Here is an 18,570-nt window from a genome sequence, read left to right on the forward strand (position 1 = left end):
TTATTATAAAATTAATAATAATATTACTACTAATATTATTTGTATACTACAGAAATTTTTAAAGATTTTTTTGGATAAATTTGAAATATCATTTAAAAAATATCATATTCAATGGAGTACTTGTCAAAAATAAATGCTAGAATCACCATCTTAAGCACCAGTTGACTAATATAAACTGAACATAATTTGAATATTGTGTAATACCATCAAATAATATATTCAGTCCTTTGATCGTATTGTCTGCTCTTTAGACTGGGTAATCTACGAATAAAAAATGGTTACAAATGACAAAAAGTGTAACCATCTCTTTATAGCATACGAACAAAATTTTCCTAAGCTTAAATTCTAGGTTGAGGAGACACTGTGACACAAACTAGCTCGGGTTAAGAAAAAAAATTAATGGCTCTATCTAAATCAAAATATGCACATTACTGGCTGATACATACGAGAGGAAAAGGTGATTTGCTAAACAATGAAAAGCATCCGAGATGTCAACTATGCGATTTGCATTCAACGACGCCTCAGTCCTTGAGGTATATGGATGGTTGGGTGTACATGTAGTTGGGCGGCCTGCAGGCTGAGGGCTTTTATCGGGCATGACTTCTCCTTGTTGATCAAGAATTCTGGGAGAGAACTACAAGAAAAAGTTCACCGAGAGACATTCACAGCAGAAACCAGCTCCCTCCTTCACGAGATTCATTCTACTGTAAATAAACAACAATTGGAGGAACGTGGCTTGGAGAACTTAGTCGAAAGATAGGAAAGATGGTACTTTCTCCCTTCTCCGGAGTGATAGCTATACTGCTACTCAGTGTTGGTGATTGCTCTCAACTGATTGTATGCCCTCTCAATGTTATACCTTTCCTCCAAAGTCATGTTTGGCCCTTCACCACAAGTCTATTCACAAGTAAAAAGAGACTTTATTGTGGTGTCATAAATAATTTAGGGCTTTGGATTGGAAAAGAAAGTATTAAAATTTGAACTGTAAATTGAAGCAACATTCGTACCAGTACGTTGAGCATATTCTGTAACACACTTGCCATCTCAATCTTGCACGATGGAAGAATCTGACGGACCTTGACGTCTTCATACATCAGAAGGAGTACTGAGGCAATGCTACATATTGTATTCGAACGATCAACTGAGGAACTAGCCTCAGATACCCAAGATCCCATCACATTTAACACAAGACTTAATAACCTTTTGCTCCCATAAATTAGATAAAAGCAAGGTAGTAAGTAATATTGTCTTCTTTTTACACTGATCACAGACATTGAATCTTCATCATTGTACCGAACATTCTGCACCGAAAAGGCATAATTGAACTTATACAAATAACTAAATAAATTGATGATGGTGAAACTAGCGGAAAAATATACCAACTTTAAAACAAAATTTTTTTAGGAAAAATACTTACAGATAACACAGAGGTCATGTATTGTGGAAGAACATGGCTCATGCTCACAACACTCAGATCCGAAAGTCTTGACGGCTTTGAGTCAAGTGTGAGAAGCAATCTGACAAAGGCGCACTTATTGTCCAAAGGTATATCCGAACACTGATAAATAATAATCGAATATAAAAAGTTATTTTCACCACTTAGTTCAAGAGAAAGTGAGATAATCTAAGAACTAAGTTAATATGATCCATGGAGGGAGTTCAAAGAAAATAATCAATATGGGAAAAGGATTAACATACAATTTGATCGACAATTATCTTCTCCAGCATCTGCAAGACAAGATTATCATCACCAATCTGTGACAAAGATGAACAGACAACTCTAGTAACATTCTTAAATGTCTTCCAGTGTGATTTCCCATCACTCTCAGTGACTGGATCTGCAAATAATGACATATAAGTAAAATAAGAAGCATATACAACAATTTAGACAAAGAAAGATAATTTATACTTTTCCCTGCAATATACTCCAGAAAATTTCAACAAAATTTCACATCCCGAAATGCTACTCCCAGAAAAATTAGTTACCTGGATAAACTTGAAACCGTGAGAGTAAAGTGACATGGATACTTATATAGTCTGCTACCAGGATATGCCCAGCTCTAAAGGAAGATTGCAGAACTTCAAAGATACGGGAAATGAATAACGGCTCAAGAACATTGCCTGGGTATGAGACAAAGCAAATCTACACATTAATTATACTCTTCAACAGTCACAGTCCCAAATTCTATAGATATATTCTTCTTTACTAAAATTCAGAGACAACATCTATATCACTTCGATGTCCTTAAGATAAATAAAGCAACAAAAAATTTTCCTTCATTTTTAACAGGATCAGCAAACAAATCTACTCCTATTAACTTGCTGTGAGATTGTTATCGGCTTTGTTCCACCTCAACCACTTTATTCAACATATCCTCCTTAAAAGAGGACTAGAGGAGAACAAGCGGGAGAGTATTAACAGCATAAAATGTGAAACAGTTACAAAATGAAGTTCAACAATACTTACATAAGCAACATGAAACAAGTGACTGCAGAAGCAGAGAGTCCATGTAAGAGAAGTAATAAAGGCAACAAATGGCAAGCTCCTTAATATCTCCTGCATGCCTTATGAAGGGACCAAAGCATTTGTCTACAAAACAGAGTATTACAGTCAGCACATGGAGAAGGATAAAGAAAGTATGAAGAATGGGTAGATGTATATACCATTTTCAACTAGTTTGCAAAAGAAATCTTTAAATCTAAACTGCAAAGTATCAAACTCTCGTGAGAATGGAGAGTCAAGTGGAGCACATTGCCCTATGTACAAAAGAAGTCGTAACACAGCCTGCGGAAAGAACAATTACTGATAAAGGATTCTGGTACTGATAATAATTATATAGCTCATCAGTAGAAGTATTCAGGAGAAAATATTAAAGCATTACATTTACATGCCAGGAAACTACCTTTGAACATGCAGGACTTTTGTCATCTAACAAAATCAGCAGTGAAGGAAGATCCTGTATCCAACTGATCTGATAGGATAACAAAGAAGGATCACTCTCATCAAGGTAAATTGAGCTCCTTCCCTGTTGCACCAATACATTTAGGCTCATTTTTTCTAGAATATAATATACTATGTTAATAATACTTCATCACAGTGAAAGTATATAATAACAAAACAAAATAGCAGTATTAAAATTAGTATACCATTTTGACACACAACAGTATTATTAGAATATAAGAGTGTTAACTTTGTTAATAATACTTCATCACAAAGTGAAAGTACTATATAATAACAAAACAAAATATACTAGTATTAAAATTAGTATACCATTTTTTGACACACATCAAGGTAAAGTGAGCTCCTCCCTGTTGCACCAATACATTTTAGCTCATATTTTTCTAGGATATATTATACTCCAGTACTTTGTTAATAATAATTCATCACAAAGTGAAAGTATATAATAACAAAACAAAATAGTACGTATTAAAATTAGTATACCATTTTGACACACATGAGTATCATTTATTTACACTTCATAGCAATCTATCATCAAGGTCTTCAAAATTAGACAGGTGAACTTTGGCTGACTGGCTGTTTTATTATACTCTCTCCGTCAGCAAATAGGAGTCCCGTTTTTTCATTTTCGTCCGTCCGCGAATAGGAGTCTCGGTTCACTTTTACCATAAATGGCAATAGAGTCCCACATTCCACTAACCCATTCCACTCACATTTCACTTAAAACTAATATATACAAGTGGGTTCCATATTCCACTAACTTTTTTCCACCCACTTTTCTTAACACTTCTTAAAACCCGTGCCGCCAAGAAATGGGACTCCTAATCGCGGACGGAGGGAGTACTATAAATCTATTTGCTTTAGGTGCAGAGTGTTGATTGTCACTGGATATCAGGACTTAGCAATCTTCATAGCAATTTAACATCAGGAGTTAACAGATATGCAAACAAACAAATTATATCAAATATACGAAAAAACAAGTGTATATATTTCTGGATAGGATATGATGCTCGAAAATTATATCAGATTAGAAATCTTAATAACATGCAATCACAATATTGTTAACAGATATACAAAGAAACAAATAAATTAAATTAATTTTAGAAGAATGTACATTCTTGAAAACCTCAGCAAAAGCATGTGATGATAAATGAGCAAGCATTCAACAGATAAACAGATAGAATTAACATCTTACAAGAGCAAGCATTTCTTCAATTGCAATAATGCAAGCTAATTTCATGGGAGACTCTGGACTGGAGTTCTTGAAAACCTCAGTAAAAGCCTGTGATGATAAATGAGGTTCAAAACTTGAGAATGGGTAATATAAAATTATAAAATAATAAAACCTCTGCCTTAACATAAAACAGCAAATATGAATATCTGACCATAACAAACCTGAAGGATACGAGGCCTCCAGCTACCAGAGATTTGCATTACTAATTTTGGTATGTATGGTATAAGTGGAACCAAGTCTTTCTCATGGACAATCTTACCTGATTGCATCTGCACAAATATTTTAATTATCGGGTAGGAAATAGAGTAGAAACCGTTTAAAAAATCAAACACAGACAATAGTTTATACAAACAGCCGTTCTGCAATTTGTCAGAAACTAACATTAATGAAACAAAAGTGATGATCAAATAAACAGATTCTAACATTACTTGGTTTTCAGGATTACCAGGTAGAGTTTAATTTATATGCAAGAGCAAATAATAGGAGTCAAAGGAAACCTTTATAGCCATTGAGCTTTCAATGAATTCCAAAAACTTATCCAACAAAACCGAAGGAGACTGGTCCCAGTTTTTCAACTGCAAAAATATTTGGGTAATTGTTGTATTCAGCATTGATATTCGTCGATAATCCTGCATGACACCAAATAAAACAAAATGAAAGGCTTAGCTCGTTAGAGATTGAGAAACATCATTTATTGGTAATTCAACCACTAAAAGGAAAGTAGGTGATCATATTCAATTCAACTATCAGATAGATGTAGGAATAAACAATAAACTGATGAAACAAAGTAATGCAGCAAAAGAGTAAAGATTTGGCAAACAATTGGTATTGAGTTGCCACACCAACTTGGGCCAACACTAAAAAGCTTTCATCTTCAAACACATCTTGCATGAACAATTTTATCCTGAAGAAAACCACATCTGACTCGGGGAAAATCTGAAACCACTAGTTTACGACAAGGAATAAGGTTACCTTTCTCGTAAGATGAACTAGGTTGAGAGGATAGGCATCCCATAACTTCTTTAATATCATCGGTGGTAGTAACTTATTGCATGCAGTCAAACCAGGCTTCCCGCACAATGGAATAATCTTTGTATCCGATTCACTTTCAGAAATCCCACCAACAAAAAGTTTGACTATGATTTCTATACTCTGAAGTAAAAACTGCATACACTCACATGATTGCAGATCTAGTTGGGAGGTGCTATGCATCAATGGTATGAAATCATGGAAACAAGCAACTAAAATAGGCAAAATATCCTTTAATTGCCTGGTAAAATCCACAAGGCCTGCCAAATATGAAAATAAAGTAAGTACTGAATAGCTTTTTCTTCAAACTAAGACATCTAATGTATATTGCCAATATAAGAGACCTTAAGTTAGATTAACACCTATACTTCTTTTAGCAGATGTAACAGACTAATAAGCTTAAAAGATAAAAAGTGAACCTGCTGGAAGTAAAATGTTTCTGAAACTCACCAATAGGTTCTATTGCAATCTCAGGCTCAAAAGCATGAAGAATTACAGGAGCTGCAATATCCTGCAAGGATTGATCAAGATTAGCTATATAAAATACAACTGAGAAAGAAAAAAAAATCCACACCGGCAAGCAGACAAAAATAATGAATATAGTTAATAGTTCAAAATATAGCCAAAAATGCTCTAAGGTGGTGGCCTTTATATATAGAGGCTACAATGATATATATTAATATTCAGCCTCACTTTTAGCACAGACTCACACACACAACATTTTATTTTCAGAGAAACAGCTTGCTCATTACGCAAAGTTGCCCAAAAAATAAGCACAAGAAACAATGCATCAGGAAGGGCTCTAAAGATCATGCTTGTGACTTTGCACACAGCATTGGTCAGAATTAATTAAAATAGATCCCCCCTCTCACCAACTAAGCACAGTTTAAATGTGGTAGAAGGAAACAATGACATTCTATGGCATTAGAATCTGGACTTGTGTAACTTGCTCGAACAGGGAAAACTGGTAAATTCTTACTAGAGATGATTTAGAAATTTAACAGCTAAAGGAATAGAGGATTGGATGAAATGCCTCTCACATGGTATAGAATAAGGCAATGGGATCATGGTATAACTTTACTTGAAAATAATAATAACATTAAGAAATTAGGAATTCCAACATTTGCTAGTAACATCTATCCACCAGAAATTACATTTTTAGCTGCCGCGTGTTCTCTGTCTTCGCATGGCAATAGTGATAAGCAACGAACCAGTCCAGATAGAATGCTCTTTAATTTGCTCTTATCCTCTAAAAACTGGTTCTTCCGTAGGAAATTTTCATAGTTTTGGAGAACCTGTAGAGATTATCAAAGATTTTATATCAGATGACCATAGGGAGTGTAAGAAAAAATCAATGATAACAATAGGAAAAAAATTGTAAGTTGGCTTGAAATTCCATCAGAGTTTAAGTGGTAATGGTGGAGCATAAAGAGACAGTTAGGTGACAAAATGACTCCACCAATATCCATTAGAACTATCTAGAATGAAGCCGATGTGGCATGTTAGTTATGCTGTTAGATAGTTAAGCTGTTGCTCTCATTTTCTGTTATGCTGTTGTAACTTACCCATGCACAGTTATATGCATGGATCACTTTATACACAGCTCTATCTATAGAGCACAATGATGATATGTATGACTAGCTTTCATTCCCTAAAACCATCTCTTCTACTATGCTTAGCTCATAGTTAACATGGTATCGATAAGTTTTTTCCGATCCTCCCCACTTTCCGCCTTGCTTGTATTCGCACTCGAGTCTATAGATCCGTGATCGCCTTTTTAGCTATCTCATGGCTACTACTCAGCAAATTCTTCCTTCAATCCATCCCGTAAGCATCAAGCTTGATCGAACAAACTATAGCTTTTGGAAAACTCAAGGTTTCACCACCCCTCGCGCCTACAGATTTGAGGATGGCATCCTACAAAATTATGCCCCACCGCAATTCACTGAAGGCGATAGTCAGAATTTTGACTATTTGATCTGGCACCACCGTGATAAATTTATTTTTGGCTGGATCCTTACTGCAATTTCGCCTTCAGTGATTGGTAATTCCGGTCAATGCACAACTTTCGCTCAGATCTGGAACACCTCTGAAACTCATTCCACTCTCAATCAAGAGCTCAATATGCAAGCTTTGGTTTCAACTCCAGATGCTAAAGAAGGGGGGAATCCCTCTATTGATGATTATGTTTTGAAATTCAAGGTATTTCTGATCAGCTCTTCAGTTTTGGTCAGGTCAACAAATCAAAACTGATCTTGTTAACTTTGTACTTGGTGGACAAGGTCCTGAGTTCAAAAGCATCAGTGTCTTTATCCAATCCAAATGTGAGGATTTGTCTCTGGAAGAGGTACAGTTTGCTCTGAAAACTAATGAGATTTCAACTGCTAAACCAGGCCTCAGCTGCTGCTGCTGGCGGTTTCTCTATTCACTCAGCAATCAAATCCTCAAGCTTATGCTGCCTACAGTCAGAATCCTGGTAATCGAGGTAAAGGTCACAGATACATCAAAACCAAACTCACAACTAGTAAACCCAACCCACCTTATGACAGTTGTCTTCTGTACAGTCTTACCTTATTTCGTAGCACCGGGAGTGCTCTTGGGTATCTCACACACTTCTGACCAGACATCTCATTCATGGTCAATAAACTAAGCCTATTTTTTCACAATCCTACTGATCTTCTACGGGAAGCATGTAAACGCCTGTTGCATAATCTCAGAAGCACTCTGAACTAATTTTGCTTTTCATCCCTCATCCTATCTTCACCTTAAAGTATTCTGTAATGCTAATTAGTAGGCTTCTGTATTTTTCTTGGTCCCAATCTTATCTCTTGTACCTCTAAGAAGTAAAATGTAATTTCTCGCAGTTCAACAGAGTCGGAGTATCATCATATCTTGGCAGATTCTGCATTTGAGGTAATCTGTATTAAATCCATGCTTCATGAAATTGGGATCAATCTTCACCATGATCCGGTTATCTGGTGTGGTAACAAGAGTGCGGCTACTATTGCGTCAAATCCGGTTCATTTTGCAAGAACTAATCATATGAGATTGATAAACATTTTGTAAGAGACAAAGTGGTCAATAAGGAGTTAGATATTCACTTGTTTTCAACAACGGAGCAGGTGGCTGATGTATTCACCAAACCAGTTACGGGGGTTCGGTTTCAGGAACTACTTTCCAATATTCCAATAGGAAATGGTTACTTCAGTTTGTATAGGGGTTGAATTAGAACTACCTAGAATCAACCCTACATGGTGCTGTTAGATAGTAAAGCTGTTGCTCTCATTTTCAGTGGTGCTGTTGTAAACTTAACAATGCATGGTTATATCTTATATGCATGGATCCCTTTGTACAAAACTCTATATATAGGGCAATGATGATCCGTATAGTTAGTTTGCACTCCCTAAACTCACCTCTTATACTATGCCTAGCTCATAGTTTAACAATATCAACTCTAGCACTAGAGATGAGATGATATTTTAGAAAGTACGTACGGAATTAAGTATGTAGAAAAATAATTTTGAAGATGCAAACACATAACAAATATACTGCAACAAGCATCCAACTGGCACTGAAAACAATAAGCTTACTTTTTCAGCATAAAAGGGGAAAGAAGAGGGGTAGAACTGGACAACAAGGTCGGAAAATTTGAAAGCCATCAAACGAACATCAAGTACTAAATGGGCCATAGCATTAAAAACATATGCCATCATCAAAGAAACAACTGGCCCTTGGTTGTCCTGCAAGAGTCAAAGCATAAAATCAACTAAAGCAACAGCTCAGCTTTAAACTTGAAAACATGGGGAAAATGTCAGTCTTACAAATAACAATCTAACGGTTATTCCATACAGATTTGATGGCACAAAATAAGTTATGAACTTCATAGATTAAATATTATGCAACAACCAGAAATACCTTTGTACCACCAGGGAAAATCACTGACTTAAAAAGTTGATAAAGTGTTTCACGGACAAACTCATCATCATCACCAATTCGTTCACGAAGTTTTTCAACAACAGAAAGTTTATGTAACTTCAGCTCATCAGGGTTGTTCAGGAGTATATCTTTGATACCATGCAATGCATCTGTAAAAAAGGCGACACACGTAAACTATAAGGCACAAAGTGAAAACAGGGACATCAAAGAGCAAGGGAAAATTTATTAACCGAACACAATGCAATAGATGTCACTTGATATCTTCATATGGAAGGAACCATCAGCAGAATTGATATATATGTATATCAATCAAATATGTCCAAGTACTACACTAAAGGAAATATTACAAATTGAGAAGTGAACATACCTTTACGGGATTTTGCATTATGATGACTTGTCTGCTGAAGAAGCTCCTTCAACGTCAACCCCCTTTTGCTGGTTGCTAAACCAGCCCTTTCAGAAGCTATACTTTGCTCTGGAAGTACTATCGCTTTAGATTTTATTTCGGTGTTGGTAGAGTTCTTCGGAGGAGGCAGTTTGCGGCCGATTTTCCGCTTAAATTTCTACAGAAAAATGAAATTTAAAAACTTGAGAATTTATTCACTACCGATCCTTTTTTACTAAGAAACATAACTTGCACATAGTAAAGAATTTCAGTTAATTACTTTGAAATCCACGCCGCCTCTTTTGGACTTCTTCGATTGGGATTTCGTTTTCACCATGGTCGACCTTCTTAAGCCTGATTTCTAACGAAGTTCAGAACCGAATTGAACGTTTTGTAACTCAGTTGGTAAACAGAAATTCTAAATTTAATAAATCATGAATCTATACTATATATAAAAGCAGAATGTTGAGAAAATTTACAACATTGGCATTTTGTGCCCATTTTTTGGTTCATTCCATATCCCAACAAAAATTTGAAAGCCGAATTACAAAAACTTTGAAACGGTCAAAAAATCAATAATTTTGCCAGAAAAATATAGCACCTGAGAGAGACCGGGTGGAGGCGAAGAGCTAGGCTGCGATGGCTCGTCGGAAAACTCGAAGCGGCAGGTCTGGATTGTGTAGGGCGTGGTTCGTCCGGTATGAGCAGACTGCAGAGAAGAAGAGAAAATTAATGGTGGGGTTTAAGGTTTAAGCAATAGGGGTTGGGAAGCAGGCCTTCTTGGCCCATTAAGACTAGCCCAATAAATGATCCAGTTAAAATAGCTCAGATTTTTTGATTTAGGTTAAGGTGTGATTTGATAAAATAAAATCATTTAATTTAAGTATTTAGTTTGTATGATTTGAATGTGATGGACACCTGTAATGGTGCAATTTTAATAATTACTTATCAACTAAAAAATTAGATTATTTATTTACTCATTTCTTTTATTATTAATTTTATCAGTCGAAGTCTATAATTTTATTTTTACATATGGTATACAATTCCCTATTACTTTTATTATTGTAATTTGGCCCCTATATTTTCTTTTATACAATCAAGATATTGCACTTATGTTGGCATTAAAATCTGGTCAATGCACTTCATATGATGAAAACAATGAGCATTATAATCTTATCATACAAAATTAAAATATACTGTATGAATTGTTATGAGCACGTGTATATAAGTTGTGGGGTGGATTATGTTTGAAGTGGAAACATATAGAAAGTGCTAAGTGAGGCCGACACGGTGCACTAAGACAAGTAATTGTGGGTTCACACTCTTGGTGCTCCACAAACAATCACTTTAAATACACCACACACAATTCCCATTCTTCCTGGAAACTTCCACCACAAATGCGTGTTTAACTTCAGCATTTCTTTCTTCATCAGATTCTATTGATCCAACAATGTTTCTTTAAAACTAAGGAAATCACATGTAACTCTAATTGTTTTCCATTTGAGTCGGCCAATCAAAGACATAGAATAAAGTATTTATTTATTTTTATTTTTAGTAAGTGAACTATATCCCCCACTAACTCATCAGAGTATTTATGGTGCGCACTAAAAAAAAGGCTCGACTCCATTTTTCAGTTGTCACGTCAGTTTTATTTTTTAGCCACAACACCTGCAATGTAGTCAGCCCCAATTTCAACCTCATTTTCAAACTCAACTCAATTTTCAATCGGCATTTAAAATGAAAAAAAGAAAAATGATTTCATATTACATAAAAATGGATAATTACATTACTTTAAATCTAAAAATGATTTCATATTACATAAAAATGGATAATTACATTACTTTAAATCTAAAAATGAATAAATGAAACTACCATTTTAAACTAATAAAACTACTGAGATCTAAAAACCATTGAATATGCATATGGTATGAATGCTTGAAAACTTGAATCAATTTCCAATATATATTAAGTTAGATGAAAAGTTGGAGGTGTGAAAAAGAGAAGTGAAGGGTGTGAAAAATGAGAAGCAAATGTGGGTATATATAGAGAAATAATATATACCGAGTATTATATTAAAAAAAATATATATATAAGTAATGAAATTGTGCAGCAGCCGCGAGCATCGCTGGGTGCAGGGGCGGACCCAGTAAGAGGTGGGGGAGGGCTTAAGCCCTTACCCAAAAAAATGTCTACCTTTTTTACTACTTCAAAAACTATCAAAATTTTCGAAAATCATCACCAGCCCTCACCAAACTAATGTTGTTGAAGACTGAATCTTCGAAAAATAAAGGATAGGGAGGGCTGAAATAACATTGGAACAAAAATTTGCAGAGGAAAAAGAAAAACAACGGCTGCAACGCGGGGAAGAAGACAATCACAATTCTAATAAAATTAATATAATATTATTAATAAATACCAAGATAAGTGAGTCATTTCCTTTTTGATATTCTCTCTCTTACTTTTTCTCTCTACTTTATTGACTCTCTTACTTTATTCATTTTCCACTTTACTAACAAAATCATATTTCCTTAAATCTCGTGCCAAAAAGTTTGTACTCACTTATCTTGGGACGGAGGAAGTATAAAAGGAGAGTTTTGAGAATAATTACATGAATACTCCGGATAATATAAAACGATTTTTCTAATATACTTACTATATTATCTATACAAAATATATAAAAATTTATCTATATGAATTTGGAGGCGGTTTTTGGGTCCTTTTTTTTGGAAATAAAAATTTGTATATCCAATATTGGAAACGGTTTTTAAGGCCTATATATTAGGGGTATTTTAAATATAATTGTAGAATTTTGGAAAGTTAGATCCAAATTCTAAATGCAAGGTAATTTAATTTGACCACTAAGTGTTAAATTTAATAAATTGGTATAATCTATTCCAAATGAAAATATAGGGAATCTTGGTAATCAAACTATTAATACAAAATGGAGCCACTAAATTAAATGGAGTGAGTGGAAGTGGGAGGTTTTACAAGGATTATGTGCATAATATTTTAGCATATAAATATGTCATTTAAAGACTAGGTATCCACACATAGGGGTGACAAATCGTGCGTGTTGTGTCGACACGATAACGACACGACATGATAACAAAAAACACGAACACGACCCGTTAAAAACTACAAACACGAACACGAACACGACCTACTACCCTCATACACGAACACGACACGAACCCATTAACGACACGAACCACTTCGGGTCAACACGACACGATAACAACAAATATATGACACGACACAATAATGACACTATAATAATAATATTATAATATATAAATATTATTTCTTATATTAAATTTTAAATTTTAATTTTAAAATTTTAAACTAAATAAAAAAATAATATTATTATAATATATTAATATTATTTCTTAACGTGTAACACGAACACGACACAAAGTTTTCGTGTCGTTATCGTGTCGACACGATAAGGACAAGAACCCAATAAGCCTTGACACATACCCATTAATTTCGTGCGGGTTTGTGCCGTGTTATCGTGTCATGCCAAAAATTATCAGCCCTATCCACACATACCTACTTACCTTATAGAACTCAAGCATATCATTTTTGCTCTTGTCATAGAAGGAAAGCTTGACGCGATGGAACCATTCCACACCATACTCAATGAGCTTGAGGCTTACTCAATTTCTTTGGTTATCAAAGTATGATGCATTCGTGTTTTTGAGACAACCGTTGTTGAAGACAAAACCATTGTTATCAGCAAACAGTGTGTTTTACAAGATCGTGCGGTACGTTATTTTGTTGGTCGTCGAATGTTTATTTGCAAAGTAATAGTAAATCATAAATTCTGGAATTTTCCTACAGGGCGTTAAAATCCAGGCTACTTTTCCACGAGCTTTGCACGCGCGGTTTGGTGAAATACTGAAGGAAGATGGGATTTTCCGTATACGCAATTTTCTTGTGAAGGAAAATAGTCCTCGCAATCCCCTAACAAAAATCATGCATTTCGGTTGGTTATGTTTTCAAAGACACAAATGTTTGAAGTGAATGAACCACAATTTACAAAGATGGTGTTTCAGTTTAAGTCATTTGAGGAAATTAGTCAGATTGCCAATGTAGCGGACGAACCACTTTTTGGTAACTTCAGCATTTTTAATTTTGGCGTTAATTTGCATTCATATTTCTCCCTTGCTGCTTACTTCTTACTTTTACAGATATTATTGGTGTGATTGTCAATTGTGGCCTGATTGTGACACGCTCTACATCTAGACTCATTGAAATACAACTATCAGATCCACAGTAGGAGTTGAATTATTGTTTAGTTTGCTCATTTGTTGAATGTATTATAAACACCTCTTGCCTCAGGCATAACATCCTCTATGCACATTGTGGGTAGATATTGTAGACTCCTGTCTTGAACAAATGGAAAGAGTTAAAAGACAGATTTCTATTGACATTGTCCAATTCTGCAAGCCTACTTTATTTCGAGGTGGGGATGATTTTTAATTATTTATTTTTGTTGGGGTTTGTATACTAAAAGATGCTTCGAGCGTACAAGCCTTTGTACAGTCAGCTTGTGCATGTATACGAGAAACGCCGCATCCACTTGTTTACCTAATTATGAGAATAAATAATATAATATAATGGTTTATTATTGAAATATGATAAACAAGTCTAAGGCTTTTTACTAAGAAGGTCAAGTAGGGAAATTCGATGAATCTCCTCATGAGTTTTCCAGTTTTCCAGTAGGGGACTTGGCCAGATCTAGTAAGAAGAAAAACGTATTCACAACCTAGATAGGCTTTGGCTACCTATTGGTACGGTTGCGGTGTTTGTGATAATTCTCTCTTACCTAAGAAGAGATTAGTAACACCGGTGTGGTAAAGCACTGAAAGGATCTAATCCGAAATGTATTCTTTATTGATATCTACTGAAAGAATATATTTAAGAAAGTTTAGTATTTTCTAGTCTATGATATTAATATCAATATTGTTTATTCAATCAAACGCCACTTTGACTTATCAATATGTGAGAGTTTGTACGTAACTCAAGTTCATGATATCTTGGGTGGTAGTAATTGAATAACATGAAGGTATTGGAATATTATTTCATAGAATTCGCGTGCCCAGTGTGGTATGATTAAATCCCTAAGGGGCGATCCCCAAGAGGTGTTTGAAAAAGGAATTTATTATTCAGAAAACTGCGCAGTTGGAATTTATTCCACGAATAATAAATAAAGTTTCAAACTAGAAAAACTCTTTGGAGAATTAATTTAATTCTAGTCACATAGCAGACAAAAGAATTAAATTGATGGATCAAGATAATCTTAAACGCGGGAAATATTATAAAATAAAATGGACCCAAGTTATTTGTAATTTGGTGATTTAAGTGGGAGTGCAATATTATTCTTTAGTGGAACAAAATAATATTTCATTGATAATATATTAAATCATGGATCATTTGATTTAATTAGTAATTTATCTAATGGGTGAGCCCAACACTTAAGTCATTCCATGGATCCCCATCCTAGCCCAACAAGTCCATGCTTATAAATAGTGTAGAGATGGGAAACCCTAAAAAGCACTCCACACATCACAAACCCTAACCCTAGCCGCCATAACCGGCGCTCTCTCTCTCCCCTCTTGCCTCGGTTTTTGTGCCTTTGCACGAGGGAGATTAGGGTTTTGGTTTTTGTTCTTGTTCTATCCTAATTCATAGGATTAGATCAAGACAATTTCGTGTTTGTGTTGGTTTTCCCTAGATCTCATATCACTTTTATTTGGTTCTTCGAGATCCGCCCACACGGATGGAGAATCAAGGACAAGGGAATAGGTTGGAAGATTCGTGGTCGATAAACCAAGGATCTCCGGGTGGTGCAGCTAGCAACGTCAATCCAATGATGGATTATGAGGTAACAATCGAATCTACATCGAATATGCATGATTGTGTGTTTATTTGATGTTATATCTATAGATCTATGTTTATTGCATGAAATTGGAATCGAATGCATAATCACCTAAATAGATCCGGTCAAGGACCTGTTTGGTTTCCGTGTCTTCCGTTGCTGTAGTCCCAACAATTTTTGGAATGTATTTACTTTACAGTGTTGTTGCCCAGAATAACTTATAAATTTAAAATTTCAGGCGCTGTTCGTGCGAGCACGCATTTTAGTGCATCTAAGGTACACATTAATGCAAATAATGATGAAATTTCCAAATTGAAGGAAATGTTTGTTTTTGCCCCTTACATGTTTGCTCTTACATAAAATCATTATAAGATTTAAGCTCATTTGACTGTTTGATATCTTACCATGGAAGTTCTATCTTGATAGAATTACTGGCGACGACTCTTTTGCGTGTCATGAATTGACTATTCCTTTTACATATGATGAATTTGATGCTTTTGATGTTAAATCTCTAGGGGATGTGCTCCACCTAAAGGCATTTTTCCCCTTTTATTTGATGGTTTTCATTGCTAAGTTTTATTTAGCTCACAATTATTTATTGTGATGCATAGGATGGTTCTTACTGGCTATGTGGGAGAATTGAAAATGTCGAGTGTCACTATGGCCAATGGTTCTATATGGCATGCAAACAGTGTGTCAGAAAAGTTTCGAAGCTCGGCATCATCACAAATCTTGTCCAAATACAACCTGTCCGTCAAGTTATTGCTACTATGGGTGCTGGGTTCACGAGCATCTTACTGTTAGCAATTTCCATGGCTATTTTAAAGAATTCGTACACCAAGTGGAAGGAAAAGAAAGTGCAGCATGAAGATTGGACAATCACTGATCGAATCTTTTGCGTTTTTCATTGGCTTCAACTATAATTCTAAGAAGACCATATTTAAGAAAGACTTAGGAAGACCAGCGCTGCCACGTCCTGCTCGAGATTAAAAGGCTCAGTTAGTTTCTTTGTTGCACGTTCCCTAATGCAAAAGTATTATCATCTTATTTAAGTAGTTGTAAGCGTTTTTGACATTTTATCAGACAATTAGTACTAATAGATTATTTATCTTTCTTTATCTTTCTGAAGTATTAGTAACTTGAATCATTTCTCATCCTCAAATTGCAACATAGCATACAAATACTTGACAAAAAGATAAAGAAAGATCAATAATCTATTAGTACTAATTGTCTGATAAAATGTCACAAACGCTTACAACTACTTAAATAAGATGATAATACTTCTGCATTAGGGAACGTGCAACAAAGAAACTAACTGAGCCTTTTAATCTCAAGCAGGACGTGGCAACGCTGGTCTTCCTAAGTCTTTCTTAAACATGGTCTTCTTAGAATTATAGTTGAAGCCGATAAAAAATGCAAAAGATTCGAATCACTATCCAATCTTCATGCTGCACTTTATGTTCCTTCCACTGGGCGTACGAATTCTTTAAAGCAGCCATGACAAATGTTAACAGTAAGAAGCCCATGAACCCAACACCTACAATAGCAATAACTTGACTAACAGATTGTGTTTCAACAGGATTTGAATGATCATGACAATTACATAACTTAGTGCAATAGCTCCTATCGCCACCATCATTGTAAACAATATGGCCATCGTGTAAATAAATGATATCTTCGGCGCACTGATGGTGATGAGAAAGATCACCAGGAGAAATGAAATGAAAGCAGTGTTGTTAGCACGATAAAATATTTTGTATAGTTTGAGATGAGTAGATGCCACCACTGGTTTGCCGGCTTTGTGTGAAAGCGTGTCGTCTTGCCACAAGCCGCCCGGGGGGCTGAGGCTTGCCTGGTGTGCCATCGTAGCTATCAAACCCACCACTACCTTGGTCATTCCCGTTACATCTCTGACAATGGCAGTGATGGGCCTGAATGCACCGTGCCCAGACAAATATACTCTGATCTGAGATTTTGATGCAATAGTTTAAGTAAATAATAGAGTTAATGTTACGAAATACAAACATACGATGATGCAAAATCAAATGCTAGTAACCAACTTAATTTTAATGTCTAATTAATAGTCGGAAACTACAATAAGTATAGACCAATTTAGTTCTTTAGTCTTACTATCAACCTTTGTGAGTAGACAATTTCTAGAGTCAAGTATTGTGCCAAAATGAAAATCTATGTGGCATGTCCAATAACAACTTTAATTTTTAAATAATGTGAAGATGACATAACAAATTCGGTGTTGAAATGTCAAGTTAACACATCAAACCAAAACGTATATTTTGGTTGTGCTAAAAACAAGAATTAGCCTATAATTAATTGATGAATAATGTACTATATGTGAATAGATTAGTTTAAATGTCAATTGGATATATCTATATCAATTTCTATTAGTAACACTTTCAAATCAAATTATTAAATGTACATTGGCAAATAATGTACTATACGTGAATTATTAGTTTAAATGGATTAATTAAGCCATTAGTCTTATAGCTCTACAAGTCAATCCTCAAATATCCAATCATCTCCCAAAATATTTATCAAAATTCCAAAAAAATTCATTTATAGTCTATAAAGTTAGGTGAGACACAACAAAACGAACCATAAAAGGCCACTCTTCTTAGTGCCAACACATAATATGTATCACAAAATTAGAAATGATGATGTTAAGATCTTGCCTTTATGGGAAAATAATTGCAACTTTGACTGTGTCACTGCTATATCCACTTATAGAATATGCAATTAATTTTCATGTTCAGGCATGAGAAAATGACTTTGAACACACTAGCTCTCTGTAAAACACACAAGAAAGCAAGTTGTGTCCAGTTTAGCCATTTCCTTTTTCTCTCAAAATTTCCCCACTCAAGTAATTTGTAGATGCATCTTGATATACACGCATGTACACAAATATGGAATGGAGATTGTGAAAATTACTTTTAATTGATACAATCAAACATGTGACTGGCAATTACAACGTATAACTGAGGTAGAGATGGGAGAACTTATAACCTTCCTTCTGTGCCTGAGGTTATTGTTCTTATTGTGGGAGATTTAGATGAAGCTTTGGGTGATAGAGACATTATAATAGAACATAAGTCTTGGCAATTACAACGTATAACTGAGCTCCATCCTTC

General features: G+C 35.0%; 1 protein-coding gene across 3 annotated transcripts; it reads right to left on the reverse strand.

Annotated features, from left to right (window-relative positions):
- Positions 1-166: 166 nt before the first annotated feature.
- LOC125223651 (uncharacterized) lies at positions 167-10,270 on the reverse strand. Of its 3 annotated transcripts, none has more exons than XM_048126896.2 (19): positions 10,145-10,270; positions 9,824-9,897; positions 9,526-9,721; positions 9,138-9,307; positions 8,813-8,962; positions 6,377-6,517; positions 5,673-5,733; positions 5,166-5,482; positions 4,691-4,822; positions 4,355-4,462; positions 4,155-4,241; positions 2,904-3,026; positions 2,665-2,785; positions 2,468-2,590; positions 1,987-2,121; positions 1,699-1,838; positions 1,418-1,558; positions 1,008-1,301; positions 167-897 (listed from the first exon to the last, which is right to left on the reverse strand). In XM_048126896.2, the coding sequence occupies exons 2-19, from the start codon at positions 9,878-9,880 to the stop codon at positions 805-807; spliced, it is 2,589 nt and encodes an 862-aa protein (XP_047982853.2). In that variant the 5' UTR covers positions 9,881-9,897; positions 10,145-10,270; the 3' UTR covers positions 167-804. The 3 variants fall into 3 exon arrangements, 2 of the variants coding, with proteins under 2 accessions (XP_047982853.2, XP_047982855.2); XM_048126898.2 differs by having other exon boundaries at positions 9,824-9,904; positions 10,145-10,228; XR_007176754.2 differs by lacking the exon at positions 167-897 and having other exon boundaries at positions 1,161-1,301; positions 1,418-1,517.
- Positions 10,271-18,570: the final 8,300 nt, after the last annotated feature.

Source organism: Salvia hispanica, chromosome 1 (assembly GCF_029641045.1).
Source record: "Salvia hispanica isolate PSC_SH4W2 chromosome 1, Shi_PSC_v1, whole genome shotgun sequence".
Classification (NCBI taxonomy): Eukaryota; Viridiplantae; Streptophyta; class Magnoliopsida; order Lamiales; family Lamiaceae; genus Salvia; species Salvia hispanica.

What these genes read in the sequence shown, in the direction of transcription:
- LOC125223651 (XM_048126896.2), bottom strand. Translation starts at nt 9,880, where the DNA reads ATGGTGAAAACGAAATCCCAATCGAAGAAGTCCAAAAGAGGCGGCGTG. An exon ending in GATTGCAATAGAACCTATTG is followed by an intron (nt 5,483 to 5,672) that starts GTGAGTTTCAGA and finishes CATATTTGGCAG; the next exon opens with GCCTTGTGGATTTTACCAGG. An exon ending in AAAGTCCTGCATGTTCAAAG is followed by an intron (nt 2,786 to 2,903) that starts GTAGTTTCCTGG and finishes TTCTTTCCGCAG; the next exon opens with GCTGTGTTACGACTTCTTTT.